The following is a 23,085-nucleotide window of genomic DNA, read 5'->3' as shown; positions in this document are numbered from 1 at the left end:
TCCTTCTCCTTACCTCATATCAATCAGCAGCATTGTTTCATTTGCTATCCTCCCCAAGGGTGATGCACGTCGTCTTAAAAATAGAGGTAAGATCTGCGTATATTTTACTTATCCGCGATGAATCAGTAGATTTGGTTTTTACCCTGTGAAACAAAACACAATCAGTCAGGTATCACTTCTCTGTTAGTACCTATTGCTCTGCAGCCATCCCTAGGATATTACTAGTAGTATTATTGTTGTTGTCAACAACAACATATGTTATTTTGACAACTGTCACCGGCCAATCAATTAAAGTATAAAAATATCTTGCTTAACATTTATGCCTTGGACCATTTCCCTGGCTCCACCAACTTACATTGTATCTGTGCATGTAGCTCCCCATAGTTAACTAGATAAACACTTAATTTATACTAACATTTTATAGGAACCTATTGTTCCGGTGTGAAGCAGTGACTGCATATGATCACTTATTTCAATGAATGAGCACTGATACACCCTTTGAGTGGCTACCGTGCTAAATTTTTATGCATCAGACCTCTTGTTTGTTTGCTTACAAATTTGCTCCCTGTTTGACAAATTTTGTTTCAGACATAGACATGTATCAAAGGAGAAATTTATGTATAATGAACTTACCAAGATGGGATACTATCCGGTACTGAACCACAACTACCTAATGAACTAATATCTGTTAAAATGAATACTAACTAGTATGGATTTAACTACTTTTCGCTATTATTTATCACTGTGTACTCCCATACTGTTATTACATTTTGGTAAATATGAGAAATACTACTTATATAACCACTGGAGTTATATCAAAGTGCCCACCATTGTTTTCAGAAACTATCAAGTGGCTACCCGATCTCCACGGGGATTCTTTTTGGCCACTATAATCACTATATATATCACTTTGATAAATTTTGGAAACAAAATGACCTAAAATTTAATGAACCGTTGATGGATTTGTTAGAATAATTAATAAAAAGAAGCATAATGTTACTTTTTGTAGTTCATGTGGGTCACACATCATTTACCTATTACGATTTCGTTAATTTTCATATAATTTTTTTTCAAGATTTAACCGCGTGATATATATTTTGATTTTAGTGGTCAAAACGAGTCTCCGTAAAGATTGGGTAGCCAATTGATAGTTTTTGACAAGTACAGTGGGCACTTTGAAATAAAACCCCCGAGAGTTGAGAGTAAAGAGGTTTCACCAAGGATTCATGTGCAGTTTCAATTTTTCACTTGTCTATGTGCAACATTCTCAGTACCATCCGCTCCTATGTCCCCATGTTTGTAGGGCCTGGAGCCCTACGTACTTTTCAACAGAAATTATATTGTTTTTGGGCACGTTTTCCACCCCCTCCTAAAAAAGTCACAAAATTAACTTAACTTGCAAAATTAAGGTAATTTAACTCACCCCTCAACATCATTCTTGGCAGTATCATTCTGCATGTGGTAAATTTATATCTGCTACTCCTATCATGGTCTTTGTACAATCTATGTACTCCCTAAGATGGTTTATCATGGTTGTAGTTGGTACTATCTCCTAACTCTGTAGGAAGAACCCAGCCAACATGATACTACATAAATTAGACTGGCTATTTCTACTGCACTATCACATGAATGTAGTCGCTTTGTATTTTTGTTATTGTTAATTCAATTAATTATGTTGTTCATACAGACCCCTGGGTCCTGACAATCATAACCTTCCCTGTAAGATTTTGGGGCAAATTATGTTTGGACCATACTACTTTCCCTGTTTGCACACATGCCAAGTTACTCCCTTCCCTTGAATTAACTACTCCAGTGTCATTAAATTAATCATACCAAATTACACCTGTGAATATAGTCGGAACCGATAAAAGACCCATAGCTAGAAATGTGTTTCACTTGTTTCAAAGTTTCATAATAACAAATTTTTCTATTTTACCAAGGCCAGATGGTGGATGTGTGCTTGTGACAAAGTTGGGAGCTGAGGATGTACTTGCAGCTGCTACTACATAGAATGCTAAGAATGATAAGTTACAGACTTACACTGAGAACTTCAGCAACACATGAGGAACTTCAGCAGATACTAGATTCCTATCAGATCAAAAGTTTAACATTCAGCAGATACTAGATTCCTATCAGAAGTTCAACATATCAACACGTTTTCTCCACTCATTCTCCATATTAATCAGCTCGTCGAGTGAACGCTCGAGAGTGGACTCATCTAGTGCTCCTGCAACATCAAGGTTGGCTATTTTTAGGCTTTGAGTGGCAGAAGCCTTTTGCAAGGCATCAGCCTCCGCAGTGTATGTGGCAATTTCGGAGTCGATGACTTGATTCCTGGCCTTTAGCCTACCTATCTCTGACACATTGTGTTCTTTTTCTTGCTCCAACTTTAGCAACTGTTCCTCACATTTACGATATTTATGGAGGCAGCTTTCCAGTTCCTTCATTGTGGACCTATTATTCCTCTGCAACATGCCTTGGGTTATTTCACTGTTAAGCTTCAAGACTCTACTAGCTAAGCTTGGCAAGTCTCGGCGTAGAGATAAAAAACCATGATGTAAATTTGAAGGAATCCTTCGACAAGCCAATAAACCAGTCAAGGCTTCACTAAACTCCTGATATGTTGAATCTTTGAAAAGACCTTTAAGGTTTCCAGACAATCCCGTCTTCAGCAACCGCTCGTAGTCACAGATGGTCTGTTCATCTAGCTGAATTTGAGGAGGAAGAGCCCAATCAGATGTATTGCCTTGAAGCAAGTCCTCCAACTGTTTAAAGAACCCAACCGTCTTAATAGGGATTGATAAACGAGTTTGGTGAGAGATGATTGGAGAATCATGCAAGGTGGAAGGAGGATAGACCGGCTGACCCGAGCTCCTAGTATTAGGAACGACCTGCAGCTCATTAAAATACTTGTAAAGATCAGTGAAAAACAAAAAGGGTAAAGAATGATGCTTAATTATAACTTGACCCTTAAGATATGACACATACACATGAACCCTTAAAGAAAAAAATCGTACATTTTAACCGTTCAACTATGAGATTTGTTCACTTAACCCTTTTGTTAAAAATTTCTTTCATTTTTTGCCTAAAGGGTTATTATATCCGCAATTATATACTTCAAGGGCAACATTGTTCGTTAATAATTTTCTTTTCATTTTTTATTTATCAAATAATATGAATATAAGAAATATGTATAATATAATAGTTAACTACGTATAATTATATTATTTTACTTTCGGTGAATCTTATTTGAATTATTAAATTTACTTACGATAAAATCTTGCAAAAATTATAAAATACTATTAATATCTCAAGATATGAGAAAAGTTCTATGGAGACCGCATTTTTAATGGAGACCTCGGAGACCACCTATGTTCTGCAATCAAAACACTATGAAATATATTATTTTGTGAAGTATGTTTTACGAATATCACTATTTTATTAAAATTGTTCAAGATCATTTAAGTTTAATAAATATAATGTGTATGTTATGCAATTTGAACAAATATTCTGCAAACTAAACATGTTTCGTAGAATAAAACATTTTGTAATGTTCTACATGCCGTACATGTATGATATTCAAGATTTTGAATAAAATAATGATCTTTGTAGAACATAATTCACAAAATAATACATTTTGCAATATTTTTATACAAGATTTTAGCTGCAGAACATAAATGGTCTCCGACTCTCCGTGGTCTCCAACACTCCGTGGTCTCCAACAAATACGTGGTCTCCATAGAACTTGACTCGATATGAGCAATTATAACCGATATAATTTATGTAAACTTACTTAAATTGTACAAACTACTTAATAAATGAAAATAATATTATTAAAAAAGTTAGATATTAAGTAAATTTTAATAATTTATTATAAGAATCAAAACAAGCATTTCAAAAAAATGATTAAAGGGTTAAAATGTACAAAAATCAAAGTTAAGGGGTAAAAGTATACAACCCTTAAGGGCAATATTGGAAAAAAATGAGTAGAAGGGTTGAAGTGTACAAAACTTATAGTTAAGGGGCAAAAATTTACAACTTTTTTGTTTAAGGGTTCATCATGTGTACATCACATCAGACTATACTTTTTAGGGGATAAATTGTAATTAAGCCAAGAATGATACATCTACATTACCTCGACAAGTTGTTTTACAGAGTCAATTTTGGATGTAGTAGGATCATCATCGCTAGTAGGAACCTCTTTCGCACCCTTTTCACGAGGCACATTTTCAACTGCTAAAGATCCCTGCCCACAATCCTTCACCACCTTGTCACTTGTGGAAGGCACAGATTTTGTATCAGATTCCAATGATTTACCAGCCAACTTTGACGAAGAATAATATGATGACTGAAAGCTGTCTTTGCTGCAAAGCGAAGGCACACAATTACAAGATCTCAGTCTTGAAAATATGAAGTGCTCACACAAAAGCTTTAATTTTCTTTACTAATTGGAGTTGGGCTTGCGCAAATACTAATGAGCTATATAACAAACTATGTTACAGATGAGTCATTGTGCATAAACTCGAACCTGAAAATGTTATGTTTTCGTGCTACCTATTTTGAAGTCAGAAGATGAGTAGATTTAAAGTAAGAGCATCCTCTACTTCTAAATAATCAAAAAAGGACCCACAACTTGTTCATTAAAGAAAAGGCCACCTTTTGGGCAATAATGACCTAACCACCAACATAACTTTTGATAAGGTCAGCATTTTAACCAACATGCATAAACTCGCTCCAAAGTTTCTAACTGTTTCCCTATCCTCTTAAACGAATCCCAAGGATTGCTACGTCACACACATACGACCTACTTCTGCAATGTGTCAATCGTATAATGAAGCAATACCTAACATAGGGGGTTAAATATCGAGGTAAACACTTATTTTGTCAAAATATATCACTTAGTAAACATCCAAGTGAGCTCACTATATATCATGCCGTCAAATCCCAAAAATAATTTTTTTATAGTAAAATGTAATTGAAGGTCAGTCAGCAACTGACGGATCACTATCACCCCATGGATAGGAAATACTGATTTGTTTAATCCATGTAAATTGAGGAAAACTCCAAATAAACATTGTCAATTCAGAATAACAACAAAAAATGGAACCTTGATAGTTGATAGGAATAGTGTCACCATGAAAAAGGTAAAGCTGAAAGTACATATGTATATAAATGAACAAGCGAAAAACCCTCTTTTCTTCTCAGTAAATATCTTCCCAAAACCATAAAGCAGGTATGTCACTTTAATAAATGCAGTAGCTATAAAAACTAGAAATGTTAAGGAAACGGCTGAATGCATACAGGTGTTTAGGATGAAGTGCAACCACTGCATTGTCATCTTTGATGGCCACTGCATTGTCATCATTGACAGTCTCGTCGACAACTAAGCCATCCGCTGCCTTCTTCCTTGTGTAAATTGCAGTGAGGTCCCTCATACTTTTGCTGCATATACCGTAGTATAAAAAATCATGATTAAGGGAAAACTTGCAATCAACTATAGATTAATTCCATTACTTCACATCCAAGAGGACATAATACAATTCATCAAAATTCCATATCCCAAAAACGTAAATTACATATCTTGTAAAAAAACTAAAACTAAAAACAAATGAAATTGACTTTATAAGCAAGTAGGAAAATTAGTGCAGAACCAAACTTACAAAACCCTCACGGAGAACCCCCAATTCTCTTTGAAATATCGGAGTGTGTGTATAACTGTATGTATACATACATATGTATATGATATATCGACGCACAAGACATAAATTGACAGAAAAAATTTGTCCCCGCAAATTTTACTTGCAGCGAGAAAAGAATAATGTAAGAAAACAGTATAGTACCCAACAAAGACATAAAAATTCAGCAGTGCAGACAATTAAATTAGGTAAATAGAACCAGCAATATTTCTCTCTTACGCAGGTAACTTCTCCAAATCCCGAACGGCTTGTGCAATTGCATAGAGAATCAATTTTTTAATCTGTTGTAAGATAAGAAAAAGAAATTTAAACAAGAGATGACAATGTAAAATTATGCAAGTTGTATATTTAGGCAATTTTAGACCTCTAAATTGTCAACTTTGGCACTGTGATTTTGCGGAAGGACGCGAATTTCTTCTGCAAGACGAATGCTCTCAGAAACATTTTCAGGCGAGACAAATCCCATTGAGACCTTTATACATGACTGTCAGAATACAAATATCAGTGCGAGCTATCAGGGGCTGGGCACTGACTGAGCACAAAATGTGCCAAAACAGAATGCTGACTGTACTATTATTTACTCTAAATTATATATTGAATCAAACCCCAATGAAGAAAGTAGAAAGGTGGACTGGATAAGAGTTTTAAAAGAAACAAAATCCATTGGCCCGCTCACAAACTACTAACTTAAATACTTTTACTTGTAGTAAACAATTGGTGATGGAATCATAGAACAAATACGGGAAAAATCATATGTTAATCTCAAGAGAGACGTGCATGCCATGAAAAAAACGATATGCTAAATCATATGTGAACCAGGACCTCTGTAATTAAACTAGCTGTTTTGGAGATTTTGGTTTCCATTTATATTACGTATGTTGCTTTCTAATCTAATAAATTCTGAAATTCGCCCATTTATCTTTTAAGGGGTCCATAGGATCTGTATTCATGAACACAAAAAGAAGGCCAATACCAAAAAGGTGCCTCAGTCACGCTATAATGGAGCTGCTTGAAAAATGCAAAAAGGAATTGTACCTTTCTTTGCACATCTCATTACCAAGAAAAAGCCCAAGTAATGCAGTAACAAATCCGCGTGTGTATGTATCTTTCTTTGATTATCCTCAATCATATTAGGACCGATTCATTATTTGCAAGTTACTTTCTTTATTAAATATCACAGTTCTATTTCGCTTGCTACATCATCTAAATCGTGTAACTTTTACATAATTGTCAATAATTCGTGAAAATATTTACAAGTAAATAGGTCATGTTTTAGAGAGAACGTTATTTTTACAAGACGTGTAACAACAAATCTCGTTTATTCAAATAGGGTACCCCTATAGATCTCGTGACTACAATCAAAGACTATTTATAAAAAAACAAAAAACAATTGTAGGTTGTGTAAAGAACTTACAAGATCCATCACAAACTGAAATTATCACTTAAGAATGTTATGTAATAAAGTAACTAAGATCTGACAGAATTCACAAACCAACATTCATCTGATCAAGCTTCGGTTAAGTTAAACATAACTCAATATGTAAGACTAAGTATTTAGTTTCACCAATCTCACAATAAGGTGGGGGTGATTCTCAATCATACCTTACGACAACAACTCTAAGAGATAAAATAATATGCTTATACTGAAAGAAATTACTGATACGTCAATTATTTCAAGCCTATCAATTATATATAAGAGGGAAATTATTGTAAAGGTTCTACATATGTCAAAATCACTGAATTGTTACTCTGAAATTGTGAAGATCAATTAAGCAAGTGTATGCTAAAATAAATACCTAAATAATACTACCAAATTACAAAACTCGTTACTTTCAAAATTTTAGGATTACATAATACCATTTAAAATTTTATAACTCAAACTAGTACAATAATTAAGATAAATAAATGAGATTGTGGTCAAAAAATGACATTAAACTAGTTAACACTTAGACATTACTACCCATCACTTGTTCATACTAGCTGCTTAAGATGAAACTATTGAACTCAACCCCTCACTATCAACGCTACTGTTTTTAAATAACACTATCAACTCTATTTAATAATACCAAAACAACAAAAATACATTAAGTAATTATGATATACTAGAATATATGTATGTTAGAATACTTAATATTAGAACCTGGATCTGATACCATGTTAAGGAACTCTAAAACCTTAAGGTGTTACAGGAAAGCCCTTTCCAGGAGAGAAAAAAAACCTCAACGTGTTAGAGGAAAGGCACTTTCCAGGATCTAATATTAATATTTTAACACTGTAGTTAGAATTAGGGCACTCTTGAAATTATATCTAAATATACTTCATTTATTACTGTGTATATTATGTCCATTTCCTAAATCTATGTTACTCTGTAATTTAATGATGTGTATATAATTCTTCATACATATAAGTTTTACATAGATGGTAAAAAGATTAAATTAGGGCGATATGGTTAAACCAAGTTCATAATCACAGGGCTTAAGTCTGCGGAGTAGTCATTTATTGAACAGCTCATATGAGAAGGTAGCACTTGTATTCTGTCAAACAAAAAAGAGACAACATCATTAATTAAATTACCTTTATATTTCTAACTTGATTGGGACATCCAGCTGGTATATATACTGCATCTCCGCGTTTTTGCACAAATGTCCATGGTTCTATTCCTAAATAAAATAAACATAATTTGTAATCAAAATATGTGATACAATAGGGAAAAGGGACCATGCAAGAAGCCTTAGCTAAGCTCTGCTCAAGACAAGATCACCTTCATTCATAACTTCACCAAGATTTTTTGTGACAAATGGCAATATATACAGTTTCAAGTTTAATGTGAAATGATGTAGCTTTCATCATCTAGATTATCGGTAAAATTTAGAGGGTGAGAGCATCTAATTTGCTTGACTTGCTACTTTAAGAGATATTCATAATATATTTTTTACAGAAATCTGAAGTGCACAATATCTATGTAGAAGGTTGGATCGCCAAGGGATCTGCAAAAAGAATACTTTGAGTGATATATACACCAAGCTCGGCTAAGGCTAGCCACCCCCCCCCCCACCAAACACACACGCTTCAAATTTATGTCAATCTTACCATATTCCTCCTTGAGCCTTCTTTTATGGTCCAAAGTCAAGTAAAATGTCCGGTCATGAATCGGGTGAACAGCCTATACGATCAAAAACATTAAGCACAAAACTTTGGAAATATACAAATAAACAGGCTACATGAAATCAGTTCTTCTCATCACAAAATACAACAATTTTTTAAAAACATGTCGACTGTGATTCGTGACCAAAAGTACACTGACTTAATAAGACCGTGTTAATGATATTGAATAAGAGCAACTAATAGTCATAAAATCAAAATAAGGTTTTCAATTAATCAGGATAACAAATGACGGGCAAGAAGATGCTTTTACAACAATAAACTTTGTATTTCCTCCCTGTGATCCACAATCAGCACTATATGGCTCCCCTATGTACCAGCTCTAAAGCAATTAAGAAACTAGAGTAAACTACTTGGCATGATTATATTTCCTATTAAAATCTGTGGAAGCAAATATGATTATCTAATTTCTTAACCTTTTCTTTTCGACAATCTTAACCATTGTCTGTGACATAAACACAGTCCATACTTTCACTTCCTTATGAAATGGTCTATACAGAAAGATGCAAATCCAGTGATACCCTGGAAAATTTAAAAATCAGTTTCAAAAACTAATTCCAATTACCACTGGAGAGAGGCCTCAAAAAACCATATCACGTGTATTCTTTACATGAAAAGAAACAGACAATATCACTTTAGTCCTTAATGTATAGACTCTCTAATTTAATATAATCAGAAATTACGTCAAGTGTTAGAAAATTGCAGCACCTAGAAATTTAATAATGTACAACTGATCAACAGTCCTGGTCTCCTAGATTGCGATAACATATTGCGAATTTGCAATACATGAAAAGGAATATCAATAAAATGCTTTTACCTGGTCTAAAGGACGACAATTTATGTGCCTAAATTCTCTGAAATTTTTCTTTAAATATTCTTCCAATTTAGGAGAATCTTGCCTTCTAAAAATATCCCATAAAGCACCTCCCCCTGGGTGCTCAATACCCTCTACATTGTTATCCCACGTTCCAACATCAATATTTCCTGCATGTTCATCCAATTCTGTTCTCTTTTTCTCATTCACATCTTGCTGTTTCTCGACCTTATTGTTCACTATCTGTTCACTTCCAAAAATTTCCCTTTTATCCTGGGCAATGTGCCTTTGTTTCAACTTATCTATCTTAGCCTGCTGAGCAGATGTAAAAGTTACTTCTTGAATATGTGTAAGCACATTTACCTGTACCATCAACATCACATGTTACGTTCCAGTTAGATTAAAAACTACTAATAAATATTATATTCAGTTAGATGAAAAACTACTAATAAAAGTCTAAGAGCAGTTTTGCCAGATAATGACAGAAAAAAAAGAGGATATTTAGCAACAAAAAAATAAAAAGAATATTTTTGAACTCTTCAGCATAGTAAAGCTTCATTGTCCAAACATGTTAGTTCATGCAACCTTAAACAATGACATTGATAATTATACAATAAGTTCATAGCTAACTATAATTAAATATCCTAAAAACACAAGCATACCACATCCGTCATGTCAGAGTGGAGCTTCGTGACAGAATCACCACGGCCAAGCTCCTGAGCGTTTCCATAAGCTATACACATCTTGGGCCCTGTATCTGGATGATTTGATTTTTCTGGCAACTTGACAACAAGATTTAAATAGCCACCACGTGGATTTGTATATTCCTTAAACGACAAACTACTAAGAAACTCAGCATTATGACGTGGCAACAGCTCCTCAAATGTAATGGATGGAGGCCAGTCTTCTAACTTCAATATTTGAGGCCATCCGTAATTATCAAATTTCCCTTCCAGATAACCATTGAAAAACTGGCGTGAATTAACATCCACCTGCAGTCCATAAAAAAGATGACCACATTATTCAACAAATTTCAGACAATTGTGCCTTACAATTAGTAATAATAGACCCAAAAGTTACAAAATAGCTATAGAAAGATAACAGAAAAAGTATTAAGAGGAACCAACAGCAAGACCTTAATATCATAAGAAATTCACGGTGTAATGGCTGATATAGCTCACCCTATCTACATCCTTCATAGCAATAAAATGGGGCATAGTCTAATGACGGGAACCATAGGTATCGGACAAGGAAATAAATTGCATGTATGCTTGGAGTAAAATTTACTTTGCATAATCGGTTTGTGGTTTACTTTCAGTAACCCCAATTTAACTTAAGTTATAAAGTGTATTTATATAATAAGTAAAAAGTTTTTTAAAGTTTAGAAAACAGCTCAAGTCAAAAGTTGATAGGAATCTGGAGGTACTTTTATGAATAATTTACAATCGTTTTGTAATTTGTTTGATAAATCTTAATAACATTATCCACATTTACAACCTTATACAATCTGTTTTTGTTTTTAAACTTTTGATAACTCACATGTTACAAATAAACAAAAAAAATTATCCGAAAATATAAACAGTTTTTAAGTTAAACATCTCCTTTTAAGCATATTCAAGTCGCAAGTAACTTTTATTATGGTTACCTGATCGACAATACTTATCTTACATTCTAACTGACTATAAGTTTATTCAGAGATTGCGAAAAAAATGTTGCTCATTACAATTTGAGTAGATGGGAAAGTGGTATAAAGTTAATTCAGTTTCCTCTTTTGATAAGTTACTACTTACTACAAACATAAATTCATTATAAGAACCAAAGAGACTGAAGGCTTAATGCATAACTTATAGAAGGTAAATCGTGTGGCCTGATGTCAAATAACGCAAGCTGCAATAACTCAGTATTTATCTCCAAACATTTATAGAAGGCTATACGCCTTATTCTAAAATTGTGGAACTCAAGTCAACATCACCTCAAAGCTTATAAATATGTTACCTTTTATAAATAAAAGAAGGCAAGAAACAGAGTTTCATAGGGAATGTCAATAACAATTACTTATACACAAACTCAACAAAAAAGTCAATTTATTTATTAAAAAAATTACATAGGGGCACATAAACCAAAGCCATAACCAAGAATTAGATATGTACAGAAGTGAGCATAAAAGGATATAACAAATCACTACAAAGGACATCAAGACAAAACGTTTGCAACTTTCTTTTTCTAAAGAAAAAGTTTGCAATTTGCTATACAAGACATCAGATCCGGCTCTCTCTTTCCATCCTTGTGTCCCTACAATAGTCAATTCCATCATTCCAAAAAAAAAGACGCAATCTATAAACATTTTTAATAGAACACATATTGGTGTTTATTATATGCTTTGTAATTTTAAACTGTGAAAATATCTCCAGCTATAGTTCGAACAAATGAAGAAAATCAGTACTAACATTGTGGTTGTTTAGCCTTCCGTAAATTTCACTTAAAGTGGTCAAATGCTCGTTTTGAAATCATGCTGCCTGTTTGGGTGATCTGGCTAACGCTCTTATTTGTCATCTGATATTAGATAAGCAGAAAGCGGAGGAGGGGTACTTTCTCATTTAGTTTCTCATTCGCTCTTGCTTCTTTTTGTTGTTTGAAAAAGGCCAACAGTGCCGACTATATGCCTCTTCTTTTCTTTATTGTATTTTGATCAGGGTGTAGATCTATTCACATTTGTTTGAAATCTCAATTAGTTTTCACAATCTTAAATTCTTTGCTCTATTTTGAAACAATACTTTTATATTTTACATAGTTTGAAATATAGATTTTCATGTATTCGTTTGTCTTAATATTTGTCTTATTAAATTTTAAAATTTAATTTACAGTTTAAGTGTTACAATTTTTCTGTATTGAATGAAAATTTTAAATCTACTAAGTTTATAATAATATTATAAGATATATTAATAATCTCTAAAAACATTGTGGAATATAATTTTTTTTGAACTTATAAGTTACAATTTACCAAACATATCAACGACGTTATAAGTTATAACACTTATACACTTTTCTACTTTAACTCTTTAAGTCAGAAGTTACTTTTTCTAAGAAACCCCAAACGGGCCCATTATACTAACATAAGCAACTTTCAACCAGCAAATCAGTAATTCTAGATGACGATGGATGAAACTAGTAAACTACAGAAGGAAAAACTGACCTCACGCCAGTTTAAACAATCAACAGCAACAACATCCAACAGCTGGGAACGGTTGAAGTGTTTAATCTGACGGACAGCACGGCACATGACCATTGGTTCCCAACTCAAACCACGTGTTGACTCAAGCACATTACTGACAATAACAGGTTCGCCTTTGAGCCAATGGTACTGAAAATGACTCGAGTCCTTGGCTTGGAGTTCTCCAGCAGCTGGACAGTACAGATAGTTGTCACTGAAATCTTCCCGAGATGCGGCTTTCAATGACTTCAACTTGTTGGTACCAATTTCACCAACTGAATCAAAACAAGAACACCGTTGTCCAGGAGTTTCGGTGATGAGTTTGTACTTATATGATAATTCCTCTGCACCGGCCAGCAATTTTAAGACAAAATCCTTACCACGTAAACACAACAGTTTTAGAATGCCTTTACTGCAACCTCCGGAAGTATTTGGGGGACAGGGAATGTTACCATCTTTGAGAGGTTTCCACTGAGATGTTGATCTTGAATGATCCTCATTACTAGCTTTAACTTGTATGTATAAAGTTGACGCTGGATGACGATCTTCACCAGTAGTTTCATTTGATATGCCTGAAGATGACTTAAGATTACCCCCATGCATGTAAGCCGACCCTGGATCTAAAATTTTAATATTCATTTCCTCTTGGGATCCTTGAAGGCAACCATCACGCAACTCTTGACAACAAACTAGGCAAAGATTATAAGCACAATTTGTGCAGCTTCTGTGGAAGTCAGCAATAGAAGCTTTACAATTGTCGCTGGAAGAAACAATACCAACATTAAATCTACAAAAATGCAGGGGAATACTGCTCCATAGTAACAAGATATGGTTTTCGTAAACCTACCAATGCATGCGCTCTCCCAACCCACGTTTTGCCTTTTCTACTTCTAACTCTGACAAAGATAACCCTGTGCAATATATTGAAGATGATACTATTGAAATTTTCACTTAGATATAAAACATAAATCCTCTTTTCTGATATATGTAAGAAGTAATGCAAAACACCCTTTATACAATTCATAAAAGAGATAGCCACAAACCACAAAACTGTATCAAAATTACAATCATCAATAGTGCATCAAGCTTTCACAAAATCATAAAAAGGTTAAAGCCAAAGCATCTAGGATGTCCAAAAGAAACGTAATAGAAGTCAATAAACAATTGAACATGTCAACTGTTGTTCCTCAGAAACAATTCCAATCATACACACCTTTCCTCACACATTCCCCATATCCCCTGTATACCCGGCAGAAAAAGAATACCGTTAGACAATTTTTTTCCCTGTACTCTGGATTCCTTATAAAATTTGTAACTCCTTAGTTTTGATGATCACAACACAGCAAGCCATCATGTTGTTATTTGAGAATGTCTGCAGGATATAACAGCTTAATGCCATTGCTGTTTAAGTATCATGACAGCAAGCTATCATAAGACAGTAATCTATTTCAGCAAGCTATGATCACGATTGTCAGAATAACAGCAAGCCAAGATGCACAGTCCAGATTTTTCTTGGAGATTTTATAGGATCTTCATATATATCAGTTGTAAGGACTTCTCTAATATAATAAACGTGCATGATATATAGAGAGAGCTCATTTATAAAACGTTTTTACTTATTCAAATTGATTTCCTAAAGAATAGGAGTTTGTTTCTCTTTCAAACTCTTTCTTCTATCTTCTGATTAAAACGTTTTATCCTCTACAAAATAGAAGAGATATTTTCTGTACGTTGGACATCTTTCTTTCTCTTCTATCTAACGTACACATGAACGTTGGAATCCATCCCAACGATCTTACACGGTAGAATTGGATTCTAGCCGTTGTAAGTTGTTGAGAATGTTTCAAACGTTAATGTGTGGTTATATAAGTGGTTTTCTTGCAGTTTTATGACTGAGGAATTTGCAAGCAAGAACACATACAACTCCTGATCTTTATTGTTTCTAAAATACTCTCGAGCTCTAAATATATACGCGTATTTTATTGAAGAGAGTTTATAGTTTGAGTTGTAAACTTTATCATTGATTTGTATTGTTCAAATTGTATTGATTAGTTGCTGGATAAGTTGGCTAGGGAAACAAGGGTTTAGTGGTACTTGCTAGAGGAGTTTGTACTACGGGTAGTATAGTACTTAGAGAGCAGGTTCTTAAACAGGGTTTCAGCAAGCCATTATCAGCAGCTGGGATAAAGGGAGATATATTGTTGTATCTTGTAGTTGTAACCTTCATTGATCAATAATATATTCTCTTACCAAGTTGGTAAGGGACCAGGACGTAGACCATAGGGGCTTAGGGGTCGAACCTGGCTAAAATTCTTGTGTGTTCTATTTACTTTCCTGCACATTATTTTCTGCATTGCATTTAGTCATATCAGCTTACTATCATTGTCAGATTATAGTTCTGTTGGTAAAATCTCAGTAAGCTATTTTCGGGTAAAATTTAAAAGTAATCCTAGTTGGCCATAATCACCTATTCACCCCCCCCCCTCTAGACCCCCCTCTAGGTGTAATTTCAAAATTGACCGACCTTTTTCTTTAATCACAAAAATTAATAGAATTTTGAGTACTTTGGTCATTTTAACCCTTACCAGATAGAGACTAGTATTGCTAAAAGGATATGTTTTATTATACATTAATTATAATTCTTACTTACTATAATTTATACATATGAATACCTAAAGCATGCAGAAAAAGAGAACGAAGAATTAAAACTAAAGGACACGGCTGATATTTTATCTACACAAGATGAAAATACTAGTACACTAAAGTGTCCAGCTATAAGCCCCAAAACCCCAATCTCTATGAACATCTGTAGTGGTTAAGGACCTAATTTCTCTTTACACTCGTGCAAGAAAACAATGTAACTCCAGACTAGTAGGACATGGCTATATAGAAAATAACTGCACTGACAGATGGAGCAAAGAAATATACCTTGAACTTGAGCTTCTATATGCTTCTCCCTCATCTGTTCCTCATTAAATTGTTTCAGGAAGGGTAGAAGTGTTGAAACAATATACTTGGAAGATTGAATTTTTTCTTCATTGGTGAAACTCATGCTCAAATTAAGCTTTTTCTTGTCCTGCAAATAACTTATGGGAGCTTGATCACCAAGAAAAACATCATTAACTATTTGGAGTGTTGGGAATCAAAGATACCGACCCCTTGAGGTACTTTCATCCGTAAGCAACGTATGCAGTTACAGTTAATTTGACAAACAGGGCAGGACCTGGCAAAATCATCTTCAGTCATTGTAGGATACCTACATATAGATACATATGTACGACAGTGAGCTTAACCTGTCAAATCTGAACAGATCGAAACGGACGTGAAATTTTCTTAGACAGTAGAACATAAGCAACAATTAGAATACACAATCTCAATGCTCTTATGAAATAGAAACTTAAAATCAGATAAAACTACTGTAACAAAAAGTCAAGAGAGATAAATACCATGTGGTCATGCAGTGCACACAATATCCCTTCAATTTACAATTGCCACAAATCACAACCCGGTCTCTGTCATTCCTCCGGCATTGATGACACATAACTTGTAATGGCTCTCCCTGATAACATAAACACCCACATCAAACATCCATTTATTTATTAAAAGTTTAAAGCAAAACCCATAAAAGTATAATCGCAGATATAGTCAATAAATCATTGTAACACAGATTTAAATTACAGAAAGGGAAAGCAGAAATACATTCTCATCTGTAAGACTTTTATTTGTATCAGTTTCCTTCCTCTTCTGACCCCGCGTTTGAGTCCTGCAATTTCCCCCACCATCCTTATTGGTTAAACTCTTCTTACGTCTCTTTGGAAAAAGATCATCTTCCGGGGAAAATTCATCAAGTTCTTCATTATCAACATTCTTGATAATCTTAACATTTTTCTTCTGACACCTCCTTAACTCAGTAGTTTCTTGATAATTCACTTTCTTTTGCTTGCCATTCCTTTCACTTACCTCCATTTCATCTCGAAAACCCTGATAACCACTACCACCCAATTTCTCGAAATCTTGACCCTCCAAAACAACAAAATCACTACTTTTCTTCTTTAATTCCTTGTCTTGACCCTCTCCATCAAATCCCCCACCCAAATTATCATTTTCTTGAACAAAACCCTCATCTTTCGCACCCGAATCACCGCATTCATCACCACCACTCCTGTTTTGTTTTTGAAATCCCCCTTTCTTTCCCCTACCCTTTTTACCCTTTACATTAGCTCTTCTGATTCTCTTTCTTGACCCACTAGAAGATTCAATCTTTTCACTATTCTCATCATTATCATCACTACTAGAATTAACAATACAAATTTGTTGACCCAAGTCGGTGCTTTTCTTGACAGTCTTTTCACTTTGTTTTGAACCCAAATCATCAGTTTCTTGTGAATGCTTCTGGTTGGGTAATTTTGACATCAAAGCTTTGATTTTTTGTTGTTTCGTTTCAACAAAACCTCTCATTTTACAGTAGTGAGTGGTGAATTGTTTTCCAGAAACAAGAGGACTGAAAAATTGGGTTTTCAAGTTCTTTAGCTGTTCGGAAATCTCACCCCTTCCCAATCACCTTAATATCAAACTTAAAATGAATAACTACAAGTATATAAATAATTAGAAGATATTTAAGTTTTTAGATAATTTTAATTATAAATTAAAAAAAATAATTAAATAAATTATTTTTTAAAATATAATCATAGTATTTCATGAATTTTAGATTAAATTAATATTTACAAAAATGTTTTTAAGAACTAAAGTTAATAAAAAGCCAAAAAATCAAAACAAGATGACAAAAAGTACGTCGTCACTAACATTCAACTTATCGGCTTATAAGTTAAAAATTCGACTTATAAGTTAGGTAGACAAACAATACTCGATAAGTAATTACGCGCTTATAAGTCAATAATTGGCCAAACAGACCCTTAAAGAGAGTATTTCTGTTTTTTTAAGCAGGAGACGGATGCCAGGAAGGAAATATTACGAGTGCGAGCATTGTCTAAAAATCGGCCGATTAACCGATTAATCCAAGTTGGGACGAGTCTTGTCTCGATTAATCAGAAATCGGGTTAAAGTACGTTTTTTAAAAAAATCGGTCAAAAGTTGGATGATTCGGTCAAAAACCGGTCAGTTCGGTAAAAGGGTAAAAATTAATAAAATAAAATAAAATAATTTAGAAAAATTAAATCAAACCAAACATACCCAGTATATCCCGCTTAACGCAGGGTCTGGGGAGGGTAAGATGTACGCAACCTTCCCCTCATTCTGAATAATGAAGAGGTTGTTTCGCGAAAGACCCCCGACCTGTTAAAAATACGTAAAAAGTGAAAAGAATAATATAACATATATGCAACAATCAATACTCACTTCAAACAAACAAAAAATTTGATCACTTAAACTGAAAAAAGTCGAAACAAACCTTAGTTCATGGTATAATTCACATGGGACTTACTTAATTATTTATTGCTTGTTACTTGGTTGCCAGCAAGTTGAAACCAATCGAGCAAGAAGTTTGAAAATCCTTTTTGAAATGGGTAATGATGAACAAGTACGTATATGTGTGTGATCGATACATACAAAAAGTAACCGCTCGAAAGAAAGTTGGTTCATCTACATGAATAAGATGCATTTTTCTATTGTCAAAGTTGCTTCAAAATAAAACTGTATAAGGGAGAAGATAACCGCTTTTGTTCCAAACTTGATCTGTATCCCTATAAGACGTAAAATAAAGAATTTTCTGTGCCCTTGATCTTAATCTTGTAATAAATAGTGCACGAAAAGTTAAAGATGATGATGGCGGTTACGTGAATCGCGCGCACGAGAGAGAGAGTTTCCCCGTATCTTCAATTTGCGGTAGAATCACAGAGATCAAAAGCCCTCAAGACCAATCGAGTAAATCTCTAGACGTATTATTATGCTAATGACATGGTAATCGTAAAAGTGATTACCTGCGCCGTTGACGTATTATTATGCTAATGACATGATAATCGTAAAAGTGATTACCTACGTCGTTGTTTTATCTTTTCAAACGGGATGGGAAATTTTAGAAAATTTGAAATTTGAAATAATATTTAATATTTAATAATAAAATATTGACTTATATTGATTATCATATGCCCCTAGATCCTAAATTTTAATAATTGAATAAGTTTCTTCAAATAAATTACTCTTATTCATCCTTCACAATCTCCTATATTTGATTTTCTATGTAACTAATTTTAGCAGATTACTAAATTATATCTAATTTATATATGATAGTTAGTAACTTTCGAACTACTAAATAGTTAGTATTAATTATTATGCATAAATCAACTATCAAAAAAATATACAAAACACTTAAATAGCAAATATGAACTAATGACACATGATATTATTTTTCTAAAATTTATAAAAGGTTAATGAAATTTAGTATAAATTATATTATCATTTAATTAGTTTAATTATTTTCGATTAGTACTCCGATTAATCGATCCGATTAATCACCAATTATCCGATTAATCACTAAATTGTACCTCCACCGAACAATGTCGATTTTCGACTTTTAGAACATCGGGTGACAGTTATATAAGATTTTTGATAAATTTATTTATAGTAAAAAAAAATTAAATTTAAATAAATAAATTTTAAATTTAATTATCTTAATTTGGGATTTATAAATTAAATTAACATTTAAAATATTTATTTTAAACTAAAGTTAATAAAAGACGAAAAATAAAATAAGTTAAGAAAAAACATGTCATTATTAACCTTCAACTGGTTGCTTATAAGTTATAAATTTAACTTATAACTTGAGTCAACAACTACTAAATAATTACAGGTCTAAATGTGATAAAACATTTGTAAGTAGGGAGAAAGAGGCTTATTTACTTTTAAGTCTGTTATAACTTATTGATGAGTGTCTGTGTGCTTAACTTATAAGTCGAAATTATAACTTATAAGCCGAGAAGTTGAATGTTAGCAACGACGTACTTTTTCTCAACTTATTTTGATTTTTTACTTTTTTACTAACTTTGGATTTAATACAAATATTTTTTAATGTCAATCTAACTTCAAATTTACGAATGAAGATAATTATATGTAAAAAATATTTATTTTAGTTAATACAAGTGAAAAAAAAATCTAACTTATAAGTAAAATTATCAAAATACTTTGATAACTTACCAACATTCATTTATTTATCACTTATAAGCTACTTATTCATTTTAAGTCATAAGTTACGTATTTTAAGATTTCTCAAACGAGCTTATCTTTTTTGTGACTAATCTTTTATCGTTAGATGTAAATTACTTATTTTTCGAAAAAAATGTATTTATGTATTATTCCGAAAATATATAGGTTATTTTCTGTCTTGGAAATAAGATTTAGGGCTTTTTGGAAATTACCTGAGTCGTTTTCTTTTTTTGCAAACACGCTGTCATTTTTGAATTTTTTTGCAACAAAACTTTGTTATTTGCAAAAATGCGATTTTCTGCAACTCGATTCAATCAGATGCAATCTCAACAAGTTTCTGCTACTCCTTGCAACATTGTGGGAGCACCCACTTATATAAAATGTCATAAATTTTAGATAAGGACCGACGTTAAACAAAGTTATTACCGCATATTAGGTGTTAGGCATGATCGCGGTGCAAGTAGTGCGGATTTTACTCAAACCGCAAACCAAATCGCATATGCGGATTGATCAAATTTTCAAAGCGCACTCACACCGTGTACCCTTAAAAACCGCATAAAGCACACCTCGAGAATATGGTGCAGTTTGTGCGATATATATATTCAAATTAAATTACGATTACATACAAATATAATCAAAATTTAGCTAAGACGGGGGCGAAAACTATTATGTCATTGATTGAAAATAAAAATATGCCGGTAATTTATAATGTTTAAATAACATTTATAATAGAAAATTAGATTAAACAAGAAATGAATATATATATATATACATGAGTAGTGCTAGGTTCCCCAAAACAACTTTCCAAATGATATAGTAAATATATGGCGGTATTTAATTTATGGGCGCATATGTATGCATGCGAGATCCCATATTACTATTAGAAAAGTTGGTATGTAAACGTGACACATAAGTATTTGGGGAACTTTTTGAAATTTTTTTTGGGAAACCTAGCATACATATATATATATATTAAAAATAATATATATATATATGCATATTTATATATGAAATTGCGATGCAGTACAGTGTGAACCGCAATGTAAAAATATCAAACCGCAAATCGCGCCGCATCGCGCGATTTGTCAAAAGTTCAAAGGACAATTGCACCAAAAAAAATTAAAATCGCATTTTGTGATGCAATGGGAAACGGTGTGGGAGATTTTTGCAATTTGTGCGATTTGATGATCACGAGCATGATGTTTTCGTCTCAAATCAAACATACATTCTGGGCTCTCATTCTTCACATGGGCCATCACATAATCAACCCATTAATTTTCTATTGCATGTGATTCACTGAACAGCCTGTTCAAAATCTAATCACACATCCCGTTCAAATACTTTCGTCTGACAGTCTGGCGTTGAAGAAGAAGTGTTGGGTTCCACTGCCGATCTCTGCTTGTTCTCCACCCTTCACACTAGAAAAACAACCTCCCATATCTTGATATCATTCCCAACAATGTTATAGTGTTACTCTTTTTGTCCCTCCCAATTGTTATCAAATGGGATGGGCACAGAGAGCAATGCACGGAATAATAAATAATATAAATAATATAAAGCAATTAAAAGAACAAAATACAGTAATTAACATATTGGGGGGAATCCACTACTAAAATCCCGCCATTCTAAAAGTTTGATTACATAAAATTGCCTCCACTTTATATAAAGCAATATCGAGCTAACTACATAACCCCTTGTACAAAAATGGCTAGTCTATAGAAACACTTTATAAAAGTTTACTTTAGAAGAACTATATCAGTGGTGTTCTTCAGTTTTATAGAAAGTAGATATGACATCTGATTTTGCACTTCCAGATTTAAATGTCCCTGCAAAGCAAATGAGAATGAAAAATTCATTGAAGAAATAAATTGTTCATTTATTATCAGTAAACTACTGCAACAACAAACTCAAACGTGGAGCACTCAACAAACTTAATTTGATCATGGTGTGAGTAGAACAACAATATCTAAAATTTGGAAAGTTGTTCATAAAGCGAATAAAGAAGGTAAACTTCCCAATGTGGACATAAATTATAAGGGTTGACATAAAAGATATGCTTTGGACTTGGAAAAGGTAAGACATATTCCTCTTCATCTCAGATGCAATATAAGAACATTAGCTGCTAAAGGAACTCAAAAATGCTCAGATAGCTGCTTTTCCTGAAGCGTATCTTTTTCTAGACAGGGGGATTACCTACATCTGTTTATAATCCAGAAAATATAGATTCTTCACAGTTCCAAATTATTGTGTAAGAATTAATGTGAGATTGATAATGACCCTTGAATCTGATCTCAAGACCAAGATAAACAAGAAACCTGGAGATGAGGAAATGATTAGAATCTTGGGGAGATATCTTCAAAATGCAGAGACCATGTTGCCAACTTCAGATTTCAACTTAAAGGATGACAAGGATGATGATGAGCAGAAACAAGATGATCAACCACCTTCTGGCTCAAATCCAAGTCAAACTTCTAGAGTAACTGGTAGCAAAGAGAAGAAAGAAGATGGGAATAAGGGAGATGATAAGAAGAAGGGTGGAGAGAGAAGAAAGAAGAAGAATGAAGATAGTTCAGGATCACAAAAGAAAACCCTACAAATCCAAATCAATCAAGCTCAATCCTCTAAGACAACAAACTCAAACACTATACCACCTCAAACCTCTAAGCCCAAATTTATGTACAAACAAACTGTTAACACCTTACTGAAAATACCAATCACCTCAAGTCAAACATCTCTAAAGAAAATCTCAAACCGACCTTCTTTTAAGCCACCAACCAAAACTCATTACAAATATGTTGGAAGAAAATCAAAGAAAATGCAAGTTACTGAGAAGACCATCTGGAATTGCTTTAATCAAAAAGATTTTCTACCTCTGAACCGGTGCATCATAGATGAAGACTACTTTTAACAATTAGCTGAAGAAATGGTCAAAGTTTGGGTTGTATCTTTGAGGGAAGTAAGAATATACTATCAAGATGGATCCTACACATTACTTGGCAGAGATTTAATGGATATATTTTCAACCACGGAGATAAAGAGGGTGA

The 23,085-nt window shown here is 33.3% G+C and overlaps 1 protein-coding gene across 2 annotated transcripts; it reads right to left on the bottom strand.

Moving 5' to 3' along the window:
• Positions 1-1,876: 1,876 nt before the first annotated feature.
• On the bottom strand, positions 1,877-17,440 carry LOC141700703 (lysine-specific demethylase JMJ27-like). Of its 2 annotated transcripts, XM_074504405.1 has the most exons (15): positions 16,583-17,440; positions 16,330-16,442; positions 16,040-16,139; positions 15,812-15,959; positions 13,731-13,794; positions 12,866-13,643; positions 10,335-10,664; positions 9,676-10,035; positions 8,787-8,859; positions 8,271-8,356; positions 6,061-6,180; positions 5,916-5,977; positions 5,302-5,442; positions 4,136-4,364; positions 1,877-2,891 (listed from the first exon to the last, which is right to left on the bottom strand). In XM_074504405.1, exons 1-15 carry the CDS (start codon positions 17,339-17,341, stop codon positions 2,133-2,135), a joined length of 4,122 nt encoding a protein of 1,373 aa, XP_074360506.1. In that variant the 5' UTR covers positions 17,342-17,440; the 3' UTR covers positions 1,877-2,132. The 2 variants fall into 2 exon arrangements, with proteins under 2 accessions (XP_074360506.1, XP_074360507.1); XM_074504406.1 differs by lacking the exon at positions 6,061-6,180.
• Positions 17,441-23,085: the final 5,645 nt, after the last annotated feature.

This window comes from Apium graveolens, unplaced genomic scaffold, assembly GCF_009905375.1.
Source record: "Apium graveolens cultivar Ventura unplaced genomic scaffold, ASM990537v1 ctg2796, whole genome shotgun sequence".
Taxonomy (NCBI): domain Eukaryota; kingdom Viridiplantae; phylum Streptophyta; class Magnoliopsida; order Apiales; family Apiaceae; genus Apium; species Apium graveolens.
Note: the sequence above shows the minus strand (reverse complement) of the source record. Positions and strands in the feature narration are given on the sequence as shown.

Coding starts and splice junctions, on each gene's coding strand:
- LOC141700703 (XM_074504405.1), bottom strand. CDS start 17,341: ATGAGAGGTTTTGTTGAAACGAAACAACAAAAAATCAAAGCTTTGATG. Junction 13,644..13,730: donor TTGGGAGAGCGCATGCATTG/GTAGGTTTACGA, acceptor TGTTTCTTCCAG/CGACAATTGTAAAGCTTCTA. Junction 10,036..10,334: donor ACTCTGACATGACGGATGTG/GTATGCTTGTGT, acceptor TTGATGGTACAG/GTAAATGTGCTTACACATAT.